This window comes from the organism of the source record quoted next, unplaced genomic scaffold (genome assembly GCF_019419815.1).
Source record: "Pyrus x bretschneideri cultivar Hongxiangsu unplaced genomic scaffold, Pyrus_bretschneideri_v1 Contig49, whole genome shotgun sequence".
Classification (NCBI taxonomy): Eukaryota; Viridiplantae; Streptophyta; class Magnoliopsida; order Rosales; family Rosaceae; genus Pyrus; species Pyrus x bretschneideri.
In genome coordinates this window covers 682,046-704,054 of record NW_025999786.1, presented here as the reverse complement: position 1 = coordinate 704,054, position 22,009 = coordinate 682,046, and the positions used below count along the sequence as shown (strand labels likewise).

The 22,009-nt window shown below is 38.0% G+C and overlaps 2 protein-coding genes and 1 pseudogene across 2 annotated transcripts; 1 reads left to right on the top strand and 2 right to left on the bottom strand.

Moving 5' to 3' along the window:
• Nucleotides 1-8,714: 8,714 nt before the first annotated feature.
• LOC103956101 (magnesium-dependent phosphatase 1) lies at nucleotides 8,715-11,048 on the top strand. Its single transcript, XM_009368037.2, has 4 exons — nucleotides 8,715-8,881; nucleotides 9,581-9,752; nucleotides 9,884-10,000; nucleotides 10,640-11,048. Exons 1-4 carry the CDS (start codon nucleotides 8,772-8,774, stop codon nucleotides 10,817-10,819), a joined length of 579 nt encoding a protein of 192 aa, XP_009366312.2. The 5' UTR covers nucleotides 8,715-8,771; the 3' UTR covers nucleotides 10,820-11,048.
• Nucleotides 11,049-12,411: 1,363 nt separating this feature from the next.
• Nucleotides 12,412-16,325, bottom strand: LOC103956102 (annotated as a pseudogene).
• A 371-nt stretch (nucleotides 16,326-16,696) lies between these two features.
• Nucleotides 16,697-20,045, bottom strand: LOC103956103. The gene is made up of 6 exons (XM_009368041.3): nucleotides 19,806-20,045; nucleotides 19,563-19,658; nucleotides 18,291-18,331; nucleotides 17,842-17,959; nucleotides 17,141-17,221; nucleotides 16,697-17,009 (listed from the first exon to the last, which is right to left on the bottom strand). Exons 1-6 carry the CDS (start codon nucleotides 20,007-20,009, stop codon nucleotides 16,953-16,955), a joined length of 597 nt encoding a protein of 198 aa, XP_009366316.2. The 5' UTR covers nucleotides 20,010-20,045; the 3' UTR covers nucleotides 16,697-16,952.
• Between the last annotated feature and the right edge of the window lie 1,964 nt (nucleotides 20,046-22,009).

Below are 22,009 nucleotides of genomic sequence, written 5' to 3'. Positions count from 1 at the left end.
ATCCTTGTCTTTAGGGATTGACTAACCAATTATTCTTGAAATCTATCATTAGATTCATCCCATGTATATAACTATGCTCCCATATCATCTCCATTAAGAAGTTTAAAGTCATAACAAAGCATGCCGATTTCTTTCCGCTTTCAAAACCATAAACTTCGATGTATAACCATATCGGCCACTTGGCATCCCTTCGTTATAAGGTGTGATATAAGCAATTTCGTTCTTCCTATTTCGCACGGCTCTTCGAACGGAGTATCTGTGAGTGGACCCCTTCTAAAATGCATGTTAGTTTAGTAGAAATGCATACATGAAAAGCATGATTTAATGGTTACATTTGTTTTATAAGTAAATTAGATTTACACTTTATGATTATCGTGCTTAACTGAGAATATTTTTGGAATACCATATTTTATTGAATTTATGTTCTGGGTAGTATATATGATGGATGACTATATACTATTTATGAACATGTTTTTACACTCTTTGTAGTATATATGATGGATGACTATATACAATGAAGATGTTTTGAGATTTATGTACTTATGTTGGAAAGACTATATTCAATGTTTTTGTGCAATATCTATGATCACTATCCTGCCTACTGGTGTATTATCCTGCCTACGGGCATATGTCCCGCCTACGGGCGATGGTTTTGCCTATGGGCGTATGTTCTACCTACGAGCGCATGACGATCCTGCCTACGGGCATATGTCCTACCTACGGACGCATGATGGAAAGCCTTTAGGTGATTTGATACCACTAGTTAGCACATTATATACGATATATGTTTTATGAAAGGTTTTATGGCATGCTAGGGTTTTCGAAAAACCTATCACATATTATGCTATTAGTTTTCATAAACTTTAGGGGTTAGTATGTTATTGAAAATAACTGTTTCCATATTACATACATATCAACTTGGTCTACTCATGTTTGTTTTGCGCCCCCTCAGGACATAGAAACGAGACATACGATCCGAGCTACGAGGCATTCCCCTACTAGTGACATCGTGTCATCCTCTCTGCTTTAACATCATTGTAATAGCACCTTCCGCTTGTATTCTGAATTAGATTTATGCTCTGAACATGTAATGCATTATCACTATCATTTATTTGACGTTTGAATATTATTATAGTATTTTGGTAAGGTTTGTATTTGAATATTACTTTGTGTAGTTACGCGTGAAATTTATATGCATTTTTCACATGTTCTCGGCATATGCATTCATTAAATGGCTTGCATCACCCTCGAGTGTCGGCTAGCATGTAGCCATTCTGATGTCCCCCAGACATCAGGATCGAGACGTGTAACAACCCGTCCCTAAAAATTATGATTTTTATAATTTTAATACGTGAAATTACGAAAATGCGCTTCGAGGCAAATACGTTGACTTATGTTGACCGCCTTGTTGTATCACATAAAATTTGTTTTCTTGGAGTATTCAGGTAGTACTCGTCGAGACGAGCGCGTGAGCGTAAACAGAATGTAATTTGGAGTTATAACGAAGAAGTTATTAATGAAGAAGTCAAGGGCAAAATTGTAAATGTATTATTTTCTGGAATGCTCCAGATTTTGGAGCAAAATCTGGAAAGTCACGTGCCATGTGTGTGGCCCAGATTGAGTGAAAGAAGAAACAGACGGTTGAGAGAAGAGATAAAGGAGAGAAAATAGTGGCGGGACACCCAATCAGAAAGAAGAGAAAGAAAGCATGACCAATAGGGAGAGCAGGAATGGATGGGAAAGAGGAAGAGGTGAAGCACGGAATCACCAACCTGTTTTCCTTTTCCCGACCCAACCCAGTTCCACTGTCTTCTCTAATGGTTTCCGTCGGTTTTTTCATCAAATCGCATTCATCCACCACCTAGAAAACCTTCCATGACCTCCCATCTTTCATTCCAATCAAATTTCACTAGGTTTAGCTTTGAATTCGTGAAGAACGGAACCTGACACAACCCGACCCGGGATGTCCACTAGGACTCCGAATCGAGCTGTGTTAGCCGACACCTGGAAGATGACGAATCCATAAAGTGTATTGATGTGGAAGATGTGAATAAATTTAAACCTAAAAGTGCCCAAGTACAAGAGCGCACAGTGAGCAGGTATGTACCCATTTCACACGTGATGACATAGCATAAGTACAGTATAGTAAAATAGGGTGAGAATTATATCATCGATGATAATCGCCTACACCAAGATTTGCCAATAATCCTCGTCAGTGCGAAAACTGTGCTACTAACACCTGGAGGGGCGAAAAATAAGGGTGAGTGGCCAAAAAAATAAAGTTTTAAATAAAAACCTTTTTAAAAGCGTTATAACCCCTCGCCGTAAAACCCGTATAATTTCAAAAAATAATACTACTACGTAGGTATAAAAACCCATGCCCAAGAGCAGCGAAAACTAAAGTATGACATGTCATAATATCTCAGCAATAATAAATGTAAGCCAGGTGTGAAACCAATATAAAATAGTATACCGATCGGAGTCACCTAACTGTAACATGTACAAATGGACCCTGTAGCTCATCAATCTAGGCTAGCACACGAGTCGAAGTACACCTAGTGTGACCTGTATAACAGGCTAGGTATAAATATGTACGCTCAAGTGCTACGATCACGTGAAGGCTGTGCGATAATTCGCGGGTCACCTACGAGTCAGAACCAGCTATTGTGGTCTGTACGACAGACTGGCACCAGACTTGGATCCAAGGTGAGCATATGGTGTGGGAGGTGAACAATCATGTGAAGGCTACCTCTAGTCCCAGGCGGGAGCATTAACACCGGGGTGTAGCCATGATGAGCTCTAAATAAATGTGTGCATATCAATGCAATACAACCCATTCAATCACATAATACTCACCTGAAGCTTACCTAAGTCTTCGCAGCATTACACAATACAATTCACAAGTGTAACAATGCAATATTAAAATGTAACTTATCTACGACATGGCAAGCAAAGCATAATTCCATGTATCAAAAACAGTTTGTGGAAACCGTAAAGTTTATTTACACACACACACACACACACACACACACATATATATATACACACTATAAAAAGAAAAAGACCCACTCACCTAAGGTTCGCGCTATAACTCCCTAGCACGAATATCGAGGCGTCACGAACGATCAACGCCTAGAACAATTATTAAATCACGTCTCAGAATTCTTATCAATAGAACACGTAACTTACATATCCTATTTGGGAAGATCCGTACATTGGATTCCCAATTCGTAAGTTTCTAATATCCTCAAATATTATATACTATAACGTATCAAAGCTTGGTGACGATCCAACGGTCAAATCGTCGATTGCTATAATAATCAAGTGGCAGACCTTAATGGAACCAAGTTCAAACAACGGAAATTCATCAATCGGACTTCACTGCATGGAATGTAGAGAATCAAATTTAGCCTAGAAATGTCAGGGGATGCCTCGGCCCACGTGCTGCCGTACACTACGATTGGCCGCCATGACTCGCCGGAAAAATCAACTATTTCTAAAATTTCTCAAACTTCATAGAAATGAAGATCTCAGTAAGAGGAATAACTTTCATACATGTGACTAAGGCCAATTTGGCCGAAAAAAAAAGCCTAATTTCACCCAAACTTGTCAGAAACCCTATAAAGGGTGTTTCTTGATTCGTCTCAAATCGACTCTAACGCTCCAACCATTGATTAGGCATTGTTCCTGAGCTCAAGGTAAGGCTAATGGTGGTAGTGGTCGAAGGGTCTACCTTTAGAAATGGCGGTTTTCAGCTGATCTTCCCCCATGATGCCGCCGGTGCCATCCGCACAAAGACAAGACCAAAAACCATCGGGTTTAGGGATGGAACTTGAAGAAGAAAGATCGTGGAGTCGTGTACAGGTAGTGGCGACAGTCAATTCACCTAGAAAACGTCTAATTTGGCGTCAGGGTGTGTAAAAATCGGGTTAGGTCAACGAAGAGAAACCAGGTCAAAGGTGATTCAGGTGCTCCTCTACTCTCTCATTTACCCTTCTTCTTCTCTCCCCCATTGGTCACTTTCTTCTCTCTCCTCTTTCTGATTAGGCGTCCCACCCCTCCTTTCTCTCCTTTATCTCTTCTCTCAACCGTCATGTTTCTTCTTTCATTCAATTGGACCACACACGTGGCTTTCCAGATTTTGCTCCAAAAATATGGAGCATTCCAGTAAATAATAAATTTATAATTTTTTCCTCGACTTTATTCATTAATAACTTATTCTTTATAACTCCAAATTGCGTTCCATTAGCACATACGTGTTCATAGCGACGAGTACTACGAGGATACACTAAGAAAACAAACCTTACGTGACATGACAAGACGGTCAACAAAAGTCAACGTCTTTACCTTGAAGGGTATTTCGTAAATTCACATTTAAAAATTATAAAGACTATAATTTTTGGGACGGGTCGTTACAAAACCCATCGATTTCGGGGGTGCCATGGTGGAAATTTGACGATTATGAAGCTAACTCAACCAATTACCACCACCAATAGGCTACCCTCTACCCCAGGAACAAAGTCCATGCATTGGTTGAGGCGTCAGAGCGAGTATGGAGGACAAATCAAAGCACACCCAAATCTAGGGTTCTATCGGATTTTAGTGAAATTGGGGCTTTTCCCGGCCAAATTGGCCTTGGCCTTAGATATAGAAGTTGTTCCTCTCATCAAGATCTTCATTCTTGTAAAATTTGGGAATTTTTGGAGTTGGTGGATTTTCCGGCAAGTCGAGGCGGCTGACCGCCACGTGCGGCAGGCGCGTGGAGGAAAAACTCGAGGTTCCTCAACGTGCCGAATCCACCATCCATTTTCCAAATTATAACGTTTTAGTAGAGTTTTACTAAAAGGTCCCTATTTGTGTTTAGGCACATTAGTGGGAAAGGATTACATCCTCGATAGTTCGAGCGGCTTCAGACAACGAAAAAACTAGCGAGTGTACCCCTTCTTAACTATATATTTTTATAAATTATTAACCTAGCATGCATTTCATATTTCATGCATTGAATATGTTTTATATTATGTTTTCCGGATTTCCATAGTTATGATTTATCGAAATTGCGTTTTACTAAAGAGTATGAATTATTAGATTTGCATATATTGATTTCTATGGTTTTCTAATATAATTTATATTATAAATTTACAAATGTGGTGGATTTACAGATGTGGATTTATTATGGTTATGATGATAGTTTGAACTAGGAAGTTATATGATTTTATGATGCTTTGAGCATTTGAACTCCGAGATTTAATATGAGTTTTTGAGACATGTTTTTAGTACTTATCTAGTGGGTTATCATACGGCACATCCGCACACCACGAGTATTATGTTTATGGCTATAGGACACAGGTGATGGAAGAGTGAGTTATGATTTATATATATTATACCCCCAGCTTCACCGCTGAAAGCGGTGTTGGACAGCTTCACTAGCTGCAGCTAGTGTCGGTGTGGATGTACACTATTTTATATAGCTTCACCTTCGGGTGATGGATAGGTTATTCAACTTCACCTTCGAGTGATGGACAGGTACTGGCCTTCGAGCGACTATGATACCCCTAGTTGAGTACAACGCGGATGTGGTTTACATATATTTTATAAATGTTTTTCATGGCGAGCTAGGATTTTTCATAAAACCTATACGTAGTATTATATATGTTTTCAAAACAAGGGGTTACTATGTTCAGAAATAAAATATTTTCCCATTATTAGTATCATTATTATAAACTTTGGTCCACTCACATTTTCTGTTTTTGCACCCCCTCAGGGGTTAGGATCGAGGCACATGATCCCAGAGTCGGGATTCTACATCATAGGTTTCCTCGAGTCTCTTCAATATCGGTATCAATCCCTTATTCGTATCTTTTCCTAGTAATCCTTCCATAATATTCTTAGTAGTTGTGTATTATGAACACATTCCTGCTATGGTTTAACCGTTCTAATTGCATATATTTTATTTGTATGCATGTTTTAAATGGCTTCATCACCCTCGGGTGTCGACCAGCACATGTTTACCCTGGTATGTATGGATATCGGGGTTGGGGGCGTGTCAAATGACAAGCTAAGAGTCCAATTGTGGTACCCCAACAAGTTGTGTCCTACAACCGTGGACGTACTACAATACTCTAAATCTTTATGGGTGCATGCCATAAGATAAGTAATAAAGAATCCAACATTCATAAGATCATCATCGTCATAATCATAATCCATAAATCATAAATCTGGTAGTAAAATTTTGAAACTTGTTTAACTTGCAAATTATAAATCATAACTCTGATGATATACCATGAAATCAGTATAATTCGTAAAATATAACTGAAATTCATTTTATCTAGGCATATACTTAGAATTTAGATAAATAAAACATTCTGAAATAGAAGTCCACTTACTAATCGTATATGAAGTCTTCTTCAAGCTAGGTTTGTCCTTTAGAGCCCCTGAAACTACTCACACTTTAGTTTGTAAATGAATGCATTAGCACAACTCTATTAAAACAATTGGATTTGAAAAAAATGGTATGTCAATTCAAAATTAGCGCGTTGAAATATCCTAGGAAGGATCCTGGACCAAAACCCGAAAAAATAATCAACAATCAACGTTGATCGAATGAAAGTTAACGGTTGACCCGAGCCGAGCCAAGTTGCCAAAAATCTTGTCGAATACTAGAACAATTGGCTAGTTTTTTGCAAAATTTTCAATTCACAATATCTTTGTCGTTTCTCAGCCAAATCATGTGATCCATATATGAAATTTTATCTACTCAATGATACGAACACAAAGAAAGTGGTTTTAGGCCTTACCTTGGCTAGATTTCAAGGAATCTCGCCGTGCAAGTCGAGTCCGTTTTGGAGCTCGAAGAAACGTCATCTCAAGTTCGATTTTCAAAAAACTAAGGTTGAAAACAAGTTTATGAGATGATGATAGTGGTTTTAGGAGGTCGATTCGTCGAAGGAAGTTGAGGTGGTGGTGTTGGTGTCCTTAAGGTAGAAAACCAAAAGAAATAGGGAGTGAGAGATAGTTCTCTAGAGAAGTCAGGGGATGAAAAAGGAAGGGTAAAGATCCCCCCTTAGGTTCCACAACATACTAAACAAACCAATTAGAATTCTCCAGAAATGAATAAAATTATGAAAATGCCCTTGAAAACAAAGTCAACAGAAGGCAAAGTGTGTCCTAGGGAATTTTGGTAATTTCACATTGGTGAGGACAAAATTACCGAAAAATTAGGGACAGGTTGTAACACATTTTGGTCTAGTGGACTTAAATTTTTAAGGTTGCAAATAGCTTATGCCATTGCAAATGTGGATCTTTCTTACTAAAACAAATGACTTTTTAAATTTGGTATTCTTCAAATAATACATATGGAAAAATGCCACTCCTATTTCACTTCATTAATGCCATCGTGTTATTAGTCAACCATCGTTGAAATTGTTGTTTATAAGAAGGATTTCATAAAAAAGAAAATAAAATAAGAACATGTCTTCTCTCTCTGGTTTCCCACTCTACAAACACTCTTGTCGCCGGCCCCAACCTTTGGTTTGGGTATCGGTGGCTACCCTATCCAATCACCTTGTTCTTGTTTTTCCCTCCTCCTCATGTTCCCCTTCTCTCTTTTTCAACTTCCCTGAGTTTTAGCTTAGTTTCCTTGAGCTTCGTCTCAAATTTTCCCGTGAGTTTATCTCACTTTTGGGCTTCATGTCTCTTCTCTCCTCCCCTCCCTCTCCTATGGCCGTTCCTTTCCAAACACAAAACTCCATCTCCCCCCACTTTTCCCCATCTCTCTTCCTCATAATCCATCCTCACCATGTCCTTTACTCTCCTCGAACTCTAGGCTGGATATGGTTACCATATTTATTTCCCTCCCTCACTTTCCCTACCTTACTAAGTAGTGAAATCAACTAGCATGTCGGATTTCCCCCGAGGCCAAGTGTTTTGCAACTTAGGCCAAAGTAAGGGTATTTTACATACCCCCTTAGCCTCATCTTTTATTCATGTATTACTGTGTTTGAATATATTTGCAGGGATTAGTAGGGATTTGGATCTAATGACTATCTCTTAGTTCTGTGTCTTTGGTGAAGAAATATGGATGCGGTGTGCTTTTGGTTGCAGGTATGGTACTTTTGTGCTATGATGTCTTGGTCGATTTCACTACTCAGTCGTTTTCTCTAGTGTTGCTACTTCAGTAGTTGCTGGCAAGACTTTTGTGGCAGTGATGGCGGCGAATGCGGCTTTCTGCAGTCAGGGATTAGGGATGTGGGTTTTAGTTTTTACTTATTTAATTGGGTTGAGCTTTTATGTATTTGTTTCCCTCAATATATTTGAATTATTTTGCCTTCCTATGTGTTGGCCTACAGCCTTCTTTTGAATTAAGGAAATTTACTTTTCAGACCAATAAAAAAAAGGGGTTTCATAACTTTGGGTCCAACGAAAATATCGTCTATCATGTCATCTACCTATGTGTATAAATTTTGTCTCTATGTGAAATGAAATAAAAATATAGGTGTGATATTCACACACCTTTTTTTACTTCTCATACACCTTTTTAATTTTTAACCATCGAATCAAATAAATTAAAGAATATCAACAAATAGAAATTAACAAAGAATATGTGAGAATTAAAAATGACGTGTGGATAGGGAAAAACAAAAAAAAAAAAAGCAAAAACCTTTTGACCATTAATAATAAATAAAAACCTGGCCTTCTATATAATTTCTCTTTATTTATATTGCCTAATTCATCCAAGAACGCAGGCAAATTGGAAACTTTGTATCAGAGAGAGAATGGGTGACGATAAGGTGAAGGCAGATGCTTTAGAGATATTGGGAATGTTCCAAGTGCTTCCGCGATTGGTTGTCTTCGATCTTGATTACACTCTCTGGCCTTTCTATTGGTACGCCATTTCTCTCTCTTTCCGACCACAACTTGTTCGGTTGCCGAGAAAATCTTATTCTTCTCTCCTTTTCCTAGGAAGCAGCGAAAAGTTTCTATTAATTGTGATAACCCAGACGACTAATGAATATATATAATCCAGCTTTCCCTGTGAACTGGAAACAAACGATGATTTGAGGTTTGGGATGTTGTCGATATTATTCTGCATATTTGTATTATATAATTTTAATTTTTCTTGAAAGTGGATATTTGCTGAACAACATAGATCATCAGTTTTCAAATCAAAATCGAGGAGAAAAATATTAGTCAGGATAGTGCTATCTACGCACTCATTTTCACAATCTCAATTTCTAACTGTCGGATTGAATGAATTGAAAAATATCAATAGACAAAAATTCTCAATTTCTGAATGTCGGATTGAATGAATTGAAAAATATCAATAGACAAAAATTAACGAGGGTGTGTGTGAAGCTAAAATGGGAAAATGACTTCCATTCCACGGCTTCATGTCTTGTATCGATCTAGTGTTATCTTTCGTGTTGGCGTACGAACACTCGGTTCAAATTTGTAGCCTATAAGGTAGCCATGGACGGACACAAAGAAAAGGGAAAAGAATCTGTGAACTGAGTCTTGTACCGTAACGTCACAGTTTAACATGTTCTTGCTTCAGCCTCAACTTACAGTTGTGTTCTTTTTACAGTGAATGTCGCTCCAAACGTGAGATGCCATCGATGTATCCCCATGCTAGAGGAATATTGTATGCACTGAAAGAAAAAGGAATTGGCCTTGCCATTGCTTCTAGGTCACCAACTGCGGATATAGCAAAGACTTTTATTGAAAAATTGAGTGTCAAGTCAATGTTCGCAGCCCAGGTGACGCATCACAGCACAATGCCCTTTTATCTTTTCAGTTTCTATTAGGATTAAGAGAGCTGCCAAGGGTGTGCTGACTGTAACTCTGTCGATTGAGTTTTATTTGTAAATCTGGTTTGCTGTTTGTACAGGAGATTTTTTCGAGTTGGACGCACAAGACAGACCATTTTCAGCGAATTCATACAAGGACCGGGGTCCCCTTCAACTCAATGCTTTTCTTTGATGACGAAAATAGGAACATCCAAGCGGTAAGATTATCCCTTCCATTTCTTCTGCGGCAATTGTTCTTAATCATAATGAGAAGTCATCTTTTGAATTATTATAATTCTCACCATCTCCATCGTCCCTTAGTTTTATGAAATAAATGTGAATCAATCATCTATTGACCCTTGATCGTTTCCAAATCCATGACCTTTGCCCAAAATATTATGATTGAAAAATAATGAAGAAAATTTGTGTGAATTATTTGCTACTGTCAACAACTTATGAGGGCTTTAAATTTTGATACCGACGGAGGATAGTGGTATCAAAATGTGTAGAAAAAGAAGTCCTGGTATTGGCACACTTGGGCAAAGCTGAAAAAGAAGAGTTTACAGACCTAATAATAGGCAACTTTTCCAACGCATAAAAGCTGGTTTGAACCAACTCACCTTTTTTTGGGTGCGGAAATAGCCCCACCCTTTTTCCCCTTCCAATTTTGCTTCCCTCTCCTTATCAGAAACCACTGCTTATCTATACAATGTGTGACAGAAGTGATGCTTCAAATCAAGTCTCCGTGCCAAGAGATTTTATTTTTATACTATCCTCGGTATTGTTCGTATATTTCTAATTTATACGTGACCGTAATCTCTCACCCATTAATCAAAACTTTGTGATGGTGTTTGCAGGTTTCAAAGATGGGCGTAACAAGCATTTTGGTGGATAATGGGGTAAACATTGGAGCGTTGAGGCAGGGTCTTACAAAGTACACCGAAAATGTGAATACATCTGAGAAGAACAAGCAGAAATGGCGCACAAAGTTCTCCAAAAGTTCAAGTTCATCTGAAAAGAACGAGGAGAATTCATAGATGTTGAATTATGTACAATTTGAAACTTAGTGATGTGGTTCCCTGCATTGTCAGGGATTATTGTGTGACAACCTCGTGCCGGTTACGGTGATAATTTGTTGTATCAATTACCAAGAAACGCCCTAGACGGCTAGATTCCTCCCATCTATTGCAAGATATTTGTTCAGGAAGCAGTACTAGTCAACCAAATAGTAATTTTCTTTCCCAAATATGAGTTTTCAGTACTCAAGTGATTTTGTGTCCCAAATTGATCGTTCTGTTGTTTCTGTAGTAGCAGCTCAAGGATTTTGGGTATATTCCGATGAAATATAATTCTTGGACACAATTAACTATCCTTTAAAATGAGTCATATGTCATGCGCATGAGGTTGAATCAAAGGATAAATATGAAAAACTAAACGAGAAAAATTGTAGCAATGGTTCCTCAACTTTAACTCAATTTAAGAAATGGTCCCTCAACTTTAACCCAATTGGAGCAATAATCCCTCAATTTAAATCTAATTGAAGTAATGATCCTTCCAACATTGACTCATTTTGACAAAATTTTGACAGGGTTGATAAAAATGATCATAACTGCACGTTTTGATAAATTAAGAGACCAATGGTCATGGATTTTTAGTTGAGGACCATTACTCCAATTAAGTTCAAATTAAGAGAACATTTCTACAAATTCCTCATTATCAAATGACAAGTGCTCAACTTTTTCACATTTGGCTGCTAATACTACTACTTCCAACAATTTTTTTTTTTTTTAACGAAATGCAATTTAAAATTTTCAACATCAACACAAGGATTTTAATGGGACTGATTGCATTTGGGAACTGAACTTCAAGTCATATTTCGTAATGTGGAAGAGAAAAGGAGAGTACAGAATAATTGGAAAAGAGAAAAGAAAAGTGAAAGACCAGAAACGAGGTTTGTGGTAACTCATACAACAACACACAGCAGAAACTACAAAATATTTGTTTGGCCTTGCCATTTGCTAACTGGTTCAAGCTCGATAGCTCGACGATGTCTCAAGCCCATTCCCATTCGGAGTACATTCCTTCGATTCTGGCTACTCTACGCAAACGGAAAACATTACAGTCAAATTTTTCCCACAAATATTGAATGCACGAGAATCTTTTTCTATAGACCATAACAATTATCAACGAACTCAACAATTGATTGCATTCGACTTTGTTACGCGCTCAGCATGATCAGCGGATGAGGATAATACCTTTATACAATATGCATCCTACATCTAGCAATTCGCTATTGCATACAGAAGTTTCGTGTTCAGCAAATTTGCTAAGTGTTTCACAACATTGGAGCACTTAACAAAACAAGTTCTGAAACAGCCCTCTTAACTCCAAAGCATAACCTTTAAAGCGCAGAATTTTTCATCCTGCCCTTGACCCATTAGCCGATTACAGAACATGCATCATATGGCTAATATCTCAGTAAGTGGGAGGTTGTGTAAAAGAACGATTCACATATGCATTAAATTTTCCAGTATATAATAAGCTAATAACTTATTTGATAACTCTACTGAAAATTAAGAAGTAGATGATGACATCTGAAAAAAAGGCATGGGTTTTGAATTACCTTGTGTCATATTCTTCAGTGAAAACTTGTATCTCTTGTATTAGTTACAACTGCCGCTGATTCACATCTTTCAGTGGTGATCTTCCAGTACTATACGCTTCAAGTTTTCTTGCTGACGCCGAAATAGAATTGTTTGCATTCTCATAGGTAGAATCATAGAGCTCATTATCCACTTTCAAATTAGTTGCTGGTTTCACCTCTTCCTTGCACCTTTGTAACATTGTATCCAAAAGATTCATCATCTCCACATCCTCACAAGTGAAGTCACCCATACGTTCACATATTTCTTCAAAGTGAACAAAAACTTCCTCCCTATCTTTTGATAGACTTGTGGTGTCTTGAAAGACAACGCGTTTTTCGAACTCAAGCTGCTTGACTATGCCTTCCAGTCCTCCTCTGTTCACCCATCAGTTTACCATTTTCCAGTTTGTTGACTTCCAATAATGCTTGAAGTTCATCTGCTTGTTGCTTTTCAGTAAACAAGGCTTCCTCCTGATTTGTCAAACTTTTCCGCAAACCAGATACTTCCTTCTCCAAATCAACAATTCTCTTGTTCTTCTCTTCAATCTCTAGCTCTTTCATATGTTTGGCCTTCTTCAAATCTTCAGTAAGCTTTTCAACTGTAACCAGATTTTCTACAACTTCTGAGAAGGACGATATAAATGCACTTGTCAAGTCTTGCTCTAATGACGACAGCCAATACTTGGAGAACTTTTATGTTCTCACCTTTCTCATTCATAACCTTGAAAAGCCTGTCTTTCTCTAGTCCAACATATTTCTCTGTATCTATGCTTGCAAGAATTGCTGCTTCTACCTCTCTTCTCATGGCCTCCTGCTCCATCTGCGTGATATCATTTTGGAGATTTTCTATACAGCTATCCTTCTCCTTGGCATTGCTTATAAGGTACTCAGTGTTTTGTGTGAAAAATTCCACTTCCTCGTTCTTTGATGCAACTGTAGCTTCTAGAAGGACAATCTTCTGCTGCAGAACTTCAGTTTTATTAATTTTCTCTTTGATAATGGTGATAAGCATGTCTTTCTCGTGCTTAAGGGTTTCTTCATTCTCAGCTTGTGCAAGAAGTGAATTCTCCATTTGTCTACATTTTTCTTGATTTTCTTTACAGCACAGTTTCAAGCTTTCAGCACTAGACTTCCAATTCTGTAATTCGAATTCTAAATGATTAGCTTCACAAATTTTCTCAGCCAATTCAAGGTTTGCCTTTTCTAAAGCCAAAGAAACTTCTCCTTTCTCCCCTTCCATCTGTACAAACTGTTCTTTCATGTAAAGTTGATGCACAGATGATTCCTCAAGCATCTTTTATGTCGTTGAATCTCTTCCTCCATGATAACCTGACGCTGCTCAGCTAGTTCCAAGGACCTTACCCTCTTCATCAATATCTCTGCTTTCTCGTGTTCTTGTCCTAGCTTAAGGTGAGCATTTCGTAAATCACTGTTCCTCATCTCCAACTGTGTTTGAAGTAGAGAGATCTCGTCATCCATTCTGTCACAGAGCTCTGTTTCAGTTTTTGCATCAGATTTGTTGGAGTAAGCCTCTGAGAGTTCTGATTTAAAGATCACAAGTACTACTGAAATCTCTTCATTTAAAACGTCAATCAATGAATGGCAGCTTTCTAGCTCCATCTGAAGCTCCTCTATTTGCTTCTCTCTACCCTTCAATTCAGAGTTGTGCCTGTTTACATCTCCTTTCATCTTCTCTATTTGGAGGCTCAATTCAGATTCTTTTGCTTTCAGATTGGTCAAACAGTTGCTATGTACCTGCTCCAAGCCCCTAAGCTTGTTGCGCAGCTTTGTTAGAGCAGCTGGGGCACAATTTCTGATTTGAGCTTCCTGCAGTTCTTTTACAGAGTCTCTCAATTCCCGATTCTCTTGCTCAAGGTGAACAATTCTAAATTCCGTTTCTTTGGAGAGTGCTTCTTTTGTTGACAGTGAGTTTCTTAGCTTAGCAATCTCTTCATCCCTTTGAACAGCCAAGCTATCGAACTTTGACCTTTCTTCTTCACACCGGGCAAATACATTCTCATAACGTGATTTGAATTCAGACACTTCAACCTCCAAAAACTTCCTTCTGCTTTCTTCATGAGCTAAAGCTTGGTTGCACATCTCCAAAAGTTTTTGAACACCTTCAAGAATTCTTGTTTGGGAATCCAAGCTTGTCTGCAGCAAAGAGATCTCTTCAAGCAGTGCTGATTTGTCCCTCTCCCACTCCTCTTTATTCAACTGGAACTCAGCTTGGAGCCGTCTATGTGCTTCTTCAAGATGTCTAAACTGTTCTTTCTTCCATTTCAACTGATCTTGAGTATTTCTATTTTCCTCCTCTAACCCCATTATGATGTCATCTCTCTGCCTCAGTTCTTTGGCTTCTCGAGCCTTCTGCTCTGCCTCGAAACCCTTCCTCTCTGTAGTCGATAAGAGTCTTTTAAGGCCCTCAATCTCTTTAGTACTGGCACCAAAATTCTGTTCCAACTCTTTGTTTCTCTCAGTAGCTTCATCTAAGGCAGATACTAACTCTCTATTTTCCTCTTCCATTTTTTGCAGTTTCTTCTCACTATCAGCTCGGAGTTTTTCATGCAAAGAAGTCAAATGCCTAAGCGACGATTCTTTTTCAAGCAAACAAGACTGGAGGGTTTCAGAAGCCTGCCTTGATTGAGAAATTTCCTCAAGCCTGACATTTAGTTCTTGAGCTTGTTTCTCATTCTCCCGCTTAGCTTCTTGAAGCTTGATCAACTGCTCATTGTTAGCTTTCTTCAGAACATCAGAAAGTTCTGTCTTAACCCGGACTTCAGCCTTAAGCCTGTCCACCTCTGTTTTAACTTCATCTAGTTCTTTATATACGTCCTCCATTTCCCTTGATCCTCAACTTGTGAGCGGCTCTAATGCAGTAAAGATCTGAAGCACAAAGAAACATGTTAACGTGAGCATTTTCATATTGAAAACTGAAAACAACCAACCACATAGACAGATCCATGAGAAGAAAAAACGAGTTTTGAAGTATTTAAGATCTACGAGTTCCATGAGTATTATGTGCCTTTTCGCAATCCCACATCCACAGAATATGGGATTAGTTTTATGAGTACATGATTCATGGGCATTGTTTCCTTGCAAGTTCTGCTCGCGAGTTGACATCCTTGACACCGAAACATACACTAGTTTATGTCCAAAATTGGGTATAGTATGGTTATGACTCCATTGCTATCTACTTATAGAAAGTCGAATCTGCTGCTGCTAACAGTGAATGGAATGGGGCTCCTTATTCAGTTTTGAAACAGGCATATCCAGCCATAAATTCGATCAGATTTTCCGAATTTAACTGATCAAAAAACTTGCAAGTATCTACAGGAAATAGACAAACCAGATGAAGAACACAAACACGAACCTGATTCTCCCAACACTAATCAAGAAATAGGGCAACAGAGCAAACCCAAATTAGGGTTTCTTATCAATACACTTGTCTGAGTAGCAGGAATTTTCACCGAATCGGAGAACCAGGTAACGAATCTAGAACTAGACGATAGTCAAAACTCGAGATTTTGTAGATTCAAATTTGGTTTGGGAAAGATTTGGGCAAGAAGAAATCCTAGAACAGCAAAAGTATGACCTTGGAAGTGGATTTATAAAAAAATAAGCAAGAAATTAAAAGAAAAGGGAGAAATACCTGGAAGGAATGAGGGGGTTGGGTTTCTGTTTCGAATCTGGAGACTGGAATTGTATGTGTGGCACAGTGCCTGTGGGATTTAAATCTTTGAGTTGAGCGGGAAGCAATGCTCTTTTGTTCGATTCGAATGGTCTCAAAAATTTGATTTCAGGGCCAAAATGGGAAATTTCGCTTTTTATTTCTTTTCCCACACAGCGTTCAGAATTTTCCTTTACTTTCCTCTTTGACATCTTTACATATTATATTCGGAAAGTAATTTTTTTTTTTTTTCATTGGAATTTATTTCTTCAGATGCTCCGGTTAAGATGGTTTGAATTTGTGAAACGAAGACTTACACTCGCTTCGGTTAGAAGATGTAATTACAAGATAAAGGCTTAGGCCAAAGGAGTACATGAAACCTATGAAGACTTGAAAAGAGATTCTAATAAAAGACTTGGATTACTTAGATTAATAGAAGACATGGCACAAAATTGAAACGCAATGACGCTCTAGGATTTATATAGTTAACTCTACTTAGTGGAATTAGGCTTTGTTGTTATTATTGTTGTTGTGGACTTTATTTCTTCATTAACAAAATAATTAACATTTGCATATGACGTTTGACAATGACCGAAAAAATAAAAAATAAAAATCATGGATTGCGTATGGACCGAGTCCCTTGTCTTCACAAATGACTAGCATTTCTTTTCTTCGGTACATTACATTGGCAAATACTTGCTGGACACAATCAAGAGGCACCCAACATGCCTTTCACACAAACTAAACAAACAAAGAATATACTAATTCAAATGCAACTCACAAACAGAATCAGAGATGTAAACATGAGTAAGATGCACCCGTGTCACTTTCTGACTACGTACAGTACAATCTATTTCTAATCTCTTTCCTCAATAAGCAATTGTTCGAGTTCTTCCCTTCGCCGCTCCAAGTCCTGTGATGTTGCAAACAGGTGAATGAATGTAAGGAAGCTTCCGTGATAGGATAAACATACATAACGTTGACAAGCACAACGTAAGAACCAGATAGAAGAGCAAGCATGATAAACAAATGATGAGAACTTACCTCAAGATCCTTTACTGCTTGCTCCCTTGAAATTACTGTCTCCTGCCGAGCCCGTTTGAGAAAGCCAATGCATAGGATTCCCTTAAAATTCAAATATTGAAAATGAGGAAGGAAAAAGGTACAATAGACTCGTAAGTTATAATTCAAACGGCAAAGGCAGGCCAAATGGCTCTGGTCCTTCAAACTTTTCGTGCTTTTTCCCTATGTAATACTACCCTTGCATCAATTACTCTCAACATATGGATGTAATATATTCAGACCAAAAAGAAAATATAAAAGTTTAGGGAACACCCATCCAGCTCCTACTGCTGTTTTATCATAATTCATGAATCAGAGAACAAGGGTGACCCTATAGCTAGCCTAAATGGAGCCATAGCCCCTCCGCGAATTTTACAATCCCCAACTCAAAATAAATTCCCTGAAGTAAGTAATGTCGTGAATGGGTTAGTTGCTTAGCAACAATTACCCAATCACGCAGGGAATTAATCGTGTTCCTAAAAGAGCAAACGTTAGCCTCAGCTAGCAATAGGAGCCATTGCTGAGTCCTAGTTAAAGAAGAATCATAGTTTTGGTTAAAATCAGCTTCATCAAACCAAATAAACATTGGATTCTTCCAATTAAAAGAAGAAAAAAGACAAAACCACATGCATAGTCACACACAAATTTCCAAAATTATACAGGATTCTGCTACTTAAACCTACCGAAATAAAATAGATCCCACCACAAGCAAGGAGCATATAGCTTGCTATGTTCTGTAGAATAACTAGCCCCTTTTTTGTACTAGATTCGTTAGGAAAAGCTCTTGTCATGACCGCGACGCTGGTACAAAGAATCACAACATCAGAAACCATGTAAAATTTATGTTAGTATGCAACAACCCTAAAAAAAATAATAATAATTAAAAAAATTAAAAATTTTCTTCACAGGAATACAGGCACATGCTATCCAAATTCTGAAACTAAAGCAAGCTTAACTTGAATGTTGATCCATCATATTCTCTGCCGTCATAACTACAAATATTATACTGTTACAACGCTAGGCAATATTCAGATTGGGACGAATTCAGTCGTGCTCCAAAATCTGACGGTGCAGAGAAAATACTCTTATGAGAGTGTAAACATGATATTTCTTATTACATCTGCAAACTTACAAGATTTGCAGCATACCCCTACCAGCCCAATAGTCCAATATCTGCAAACAGATAACACAAATAGTAAAATTAGATCATGGAAGCAAAATTAGGCATGCTAGCACCAATATTTCCATAAACTTTGATTTACAATTCAATAGTGAATTGCTGAATTAGCCTGAACAGAGTAGGAATACGAGAAATGGAGACAAAATTCATCATGACTGCAGTTAGCAGCAAAGATTATCAGGTGCCTGTGTTGACGGCTGATATGCATAGCTGGAAAAACATAAAGTTTCAAAAAGATAGTTTGTTACGCACTTATGCTGTTAGACGTTTCCATTTTTATTGCTTTGATATTTTTGGTGTGGGGATCATAATAGCATCTTAGAACACCCTGATGTAGGACAGTAAAAATAGATAGATGTACTGGATAGATCCAGACTCACTCCGGCCTTTGGCATCACACCAAAGGGTTCCAATAGAGAAATTAGAAAAGTTTCTGGCATCACACCGGCCTTCAGCCTCACACCGTAGGTGCCTTGGAATCACTCCAAGGTTGCTGTGCCTCACACACAAGCAGGAAACTCAGAATTTCTCTTACTTAATCTTATTGTAAAAGCTTACAAAGTAGCTCTTTTATATGCTACTTGGGTCCTCCATCACCCCCTTCCATCAGTTGTTGGAGAGAAGGGGCCCCCCACCATGGCAAATATGTGACGATCCATTTGAGAGATCAGTTTTATTCGATGTAGACTAAATTCATTATGTATTTTCCCTCGGAGGGTTTTATTTTTAATAGAAGAATCAGTCCTTTCATAACCAGCATTTGAGGTTCAAGGGGCACATCCCTAATCGAGATGTCTTCTTAGTATGTTTGAATCTTGTAGAACAACAAAAATGAAAGAGCGAGGACTGGAAAACAAATTTTTAGGAACTTGTAATGTTCTCTAAACTCAGGCCAAAGCGTGTATCGGCGAAAACGAGTAATATGTACTCCTTACTTTTTCCTTGAAACAAGTTATGGTGACAGATAGAGTGCCATCATCAATGTAACTGATAAATACCAGATTCCAAGATTTCCAGAATTACAGGAAAGAAACTCAGACAATAAAAGCATACTCATTTCAATAAAATTACTTAATTTTCATAAAAAGAGTTTAGGTTTCGAATAAAATTCCCTCTAAACCCCACAATTGACAGTAACCAAACAAAGCCTTAAACAGTTTAGTTTTCGAATAATTCAAATTTAATTTTCATAAAAAGAGTTAGGGCTTCAAAGTGAAAACGAACCTTCCAGAACTTCATAACGAATCCCCATTCCGTCTCGGCCACCACCACAATCATGCCAATCACGACGGCGTAACACCGAAATATCCCATCGAAAACCTGCAATTCACCACCACACACACACAACCCAATTCATAACTAACTCCATACTAATGCATAATTCATATGTACATATATAGAGAAAGAGAGAGAGAGAGAGAGAGAGAGAGAAGAGAGAGAGAGAGAGATAGAACAGAATGAAAGTACATCAGATCCATCTGTGAAAGATTGAATGGCTGAGAAGACGTTGACGACGATGCAGAGAATGGCGGTGAGAGCTGTGAGGACGCTGAAGCATCTGCAGCAGATCAAGAAAGGGTCGGGTCTCACTCTCAGTCTGGTTGTACTCGGAACTGGAGATGTTCTCCGTCGTAGGCTGCTTTCTCCGTCGACTCCATCGTTTATGGACATTTTATCGCGCTTTCTGAGCTCCGAGAACTAGTAGAAGCTCATACTTGCGTATGCGAATGCATTGTTTCTGTTTCGGTTTGTCCCATGGCAATTGGGTATGGGCTATGCCTTTCTCTCTCCCTCTCTCTGTGTGCGGGGATCTTTTCTATTCTTTCACCTAACAGCCAAGGAAGGAACTCCATCCAACCGCAACGTGGTGGTAGGGTCGACAAGTTTTTTTTTTCAGTACAAGTTTGATATTTTATTTCTTTTCTCAAACTGATTTACTTTCCTTAGTTAAAAAGACAAGTACAAGGAAAAGGTAACTCACAATCTAAATACAAGCCTAACAATAAATAAAAAAATTTGGTAAATAGGCCCAAACGTGGCTAGTTTGAGCAACAACAAAAAAAACCCTAATATTGGAATGAAAACCAGCAGCCACCAGATGAGCCTCCATGCAAGGCCACCACTACCACCACCAAGAAAACAAACCAACAGAACAACTGGATCAACGACAAATGAGGATGAGCGAGTCATCCGCGCAGTGAGCGCCCCTATAATCCTACCAAATAGTGATAAAAGCACTTTAATAGCCACCCAACACCAGAGGAGAAGCACACGGGTCGACTAGTAGAGCTTGATGGTTGAGGACGCGCGATGTAAAGTAGCATTGGAGCATGAGAGGGCCATGAAGGTCCAGATCTAAGATCAACTCACAGGAATTGACAAAGTTCAAGAACAAAGCTCAAGATAAGCCAAAACAAAGACCTAAAGAGAAAAAGTTCAGATATTAAAAAAAATTGAGTGGAAGGATGGGGGGGAAGGAATCGAAGGATGAAGGAAATAAGAGGGAAGAGGGAAGATGTAGAGAGTGGAGATCGATGGGAAAGAGGGAAGGAGGACTAGAAGGAAATAAGAGGGAAGAGGGAAGATGTAGAGAGTGGAGATCGATGGAAAAGAGGGAAGGAGGACTAGAAAAAGATGGGAAGGATGGGGGAAAGATGGGGGAAAACATGAATCTAAAATCATTAAGACACTCATTTGTAGAGAAGAAAATAGCTTAATACGGTTCTACAAAGAAACTAAACCCATAATCTAAAGGTCACATGGTTTCAGATTTGGGTGCTTTTTGTAAATATGATCTTTGAGGGAAGATCTACAAGATAGACGGTTTGAATCATTGAAATACATTATAGAGTGGGCGCCACAAAAATTGTGCCAAAAGTTGTGAAGAAAAAGTGGTGCCACGGATCCAGCCCTACTTAAATTGGTATCTAGGAAATGCAAAAACGATTTGGTGTAAATCCAAATCTAAAACTACATTAATAAAATTCTCTTTGTCAATCAAAAGAGGGTAAAAAGACGTCTTCTACAACAAAACAAAATCATGGGCAATAAAGTAAATTCACACAAACTAAATTTTACAGTTTTTTTTTTTTTCAAAGCCTCATCCAATGATGATCCTAACGTCCTCTAATTTTGAAAAATAAAATATAAAAAAAAGGCCAAAAGAAAAGTTCTCTCTCTAATCCACATTCCTTTTTCTCTCTTTCTCCTTCTAATTTTAAATAAAAATAAAAATTATTTGCACACACAAAGTGTGGGGCATATGCTAGTCAAAGTATATATGAAAAATAAAAATCTTTTTAATGTTTTTTGCTAGGAATCGTACGTATCATTATCATATCATGATTCATCAATGTATGTTTTAAATTCATGTATAAATGTATCATATTGCAGCCTAATATTGTGTAGAAAGAAAAATGTGTAGGTTTTCGTGCATAAAAGAGCACGAATAATAGCATGAGCAAAAAATCCGCACCATGCACTTGGTAATTTACAAATAGAATACTACCCAATCCAAGTTAGGAATATTATCGTGGTATATGATTCTCTCTTAAAATAGAACAAAATAACTATAGAGATAGTCCGAGAATGTGTTCGAAACAAAATATTAAAAAGAGGGAATAAAGAGAGAGATTAAGAGAAGAAACCACAATATTTATTCATATTATTAA

Excerpts from the sequence above, each read along its gene's own strand:
- LOC103956103 (XM_009368041.3), bottom strand. The coding sequence starts at position 20,009 with ATGTCCATAAACGATGGAGTCGACGGAGAAAGCAGCCTACGACGGAGA. Across the intron at positions 19,659-19,805 it reads CTTTCACAGATGGATCTGAT|GTTTTCGATGGGATATTTCG; the intron begins GTACTTTCATTC and ends GGTGAATTGCAG. Across the intron at positions 17,960-18,290 it reads AGGGGTATGCTGCAAATCTT|CGTCGCGGTCATGACAAGAG; the intron begins GTAAGTTTGCAG and ends TCTTTGTACCAG.
- LOC103956101 (XM_009368037.2), top strand. The coding sequence starts at position 8,772 with ATGGGTGACGATAAGGTGAAGGCAGATGCTTTAGAGATATTGGGAATG. Across the intron at positions 9,753-9,883 it reads AGTCAATGTTCGCAGCCCAG|GAGATTTTTTCGAGTTGGAC; the intron begins GTGACGCATCAC and ends CTGTTTGTACAG. Across the intron at positions 10,001-10,639 it reads AAAATAGGAACATCCAAGCG|GTTTCAAAGATGGGCGTAAC; the intron begins GTAAGATTATCC and ends TGGTGTTTGCAG.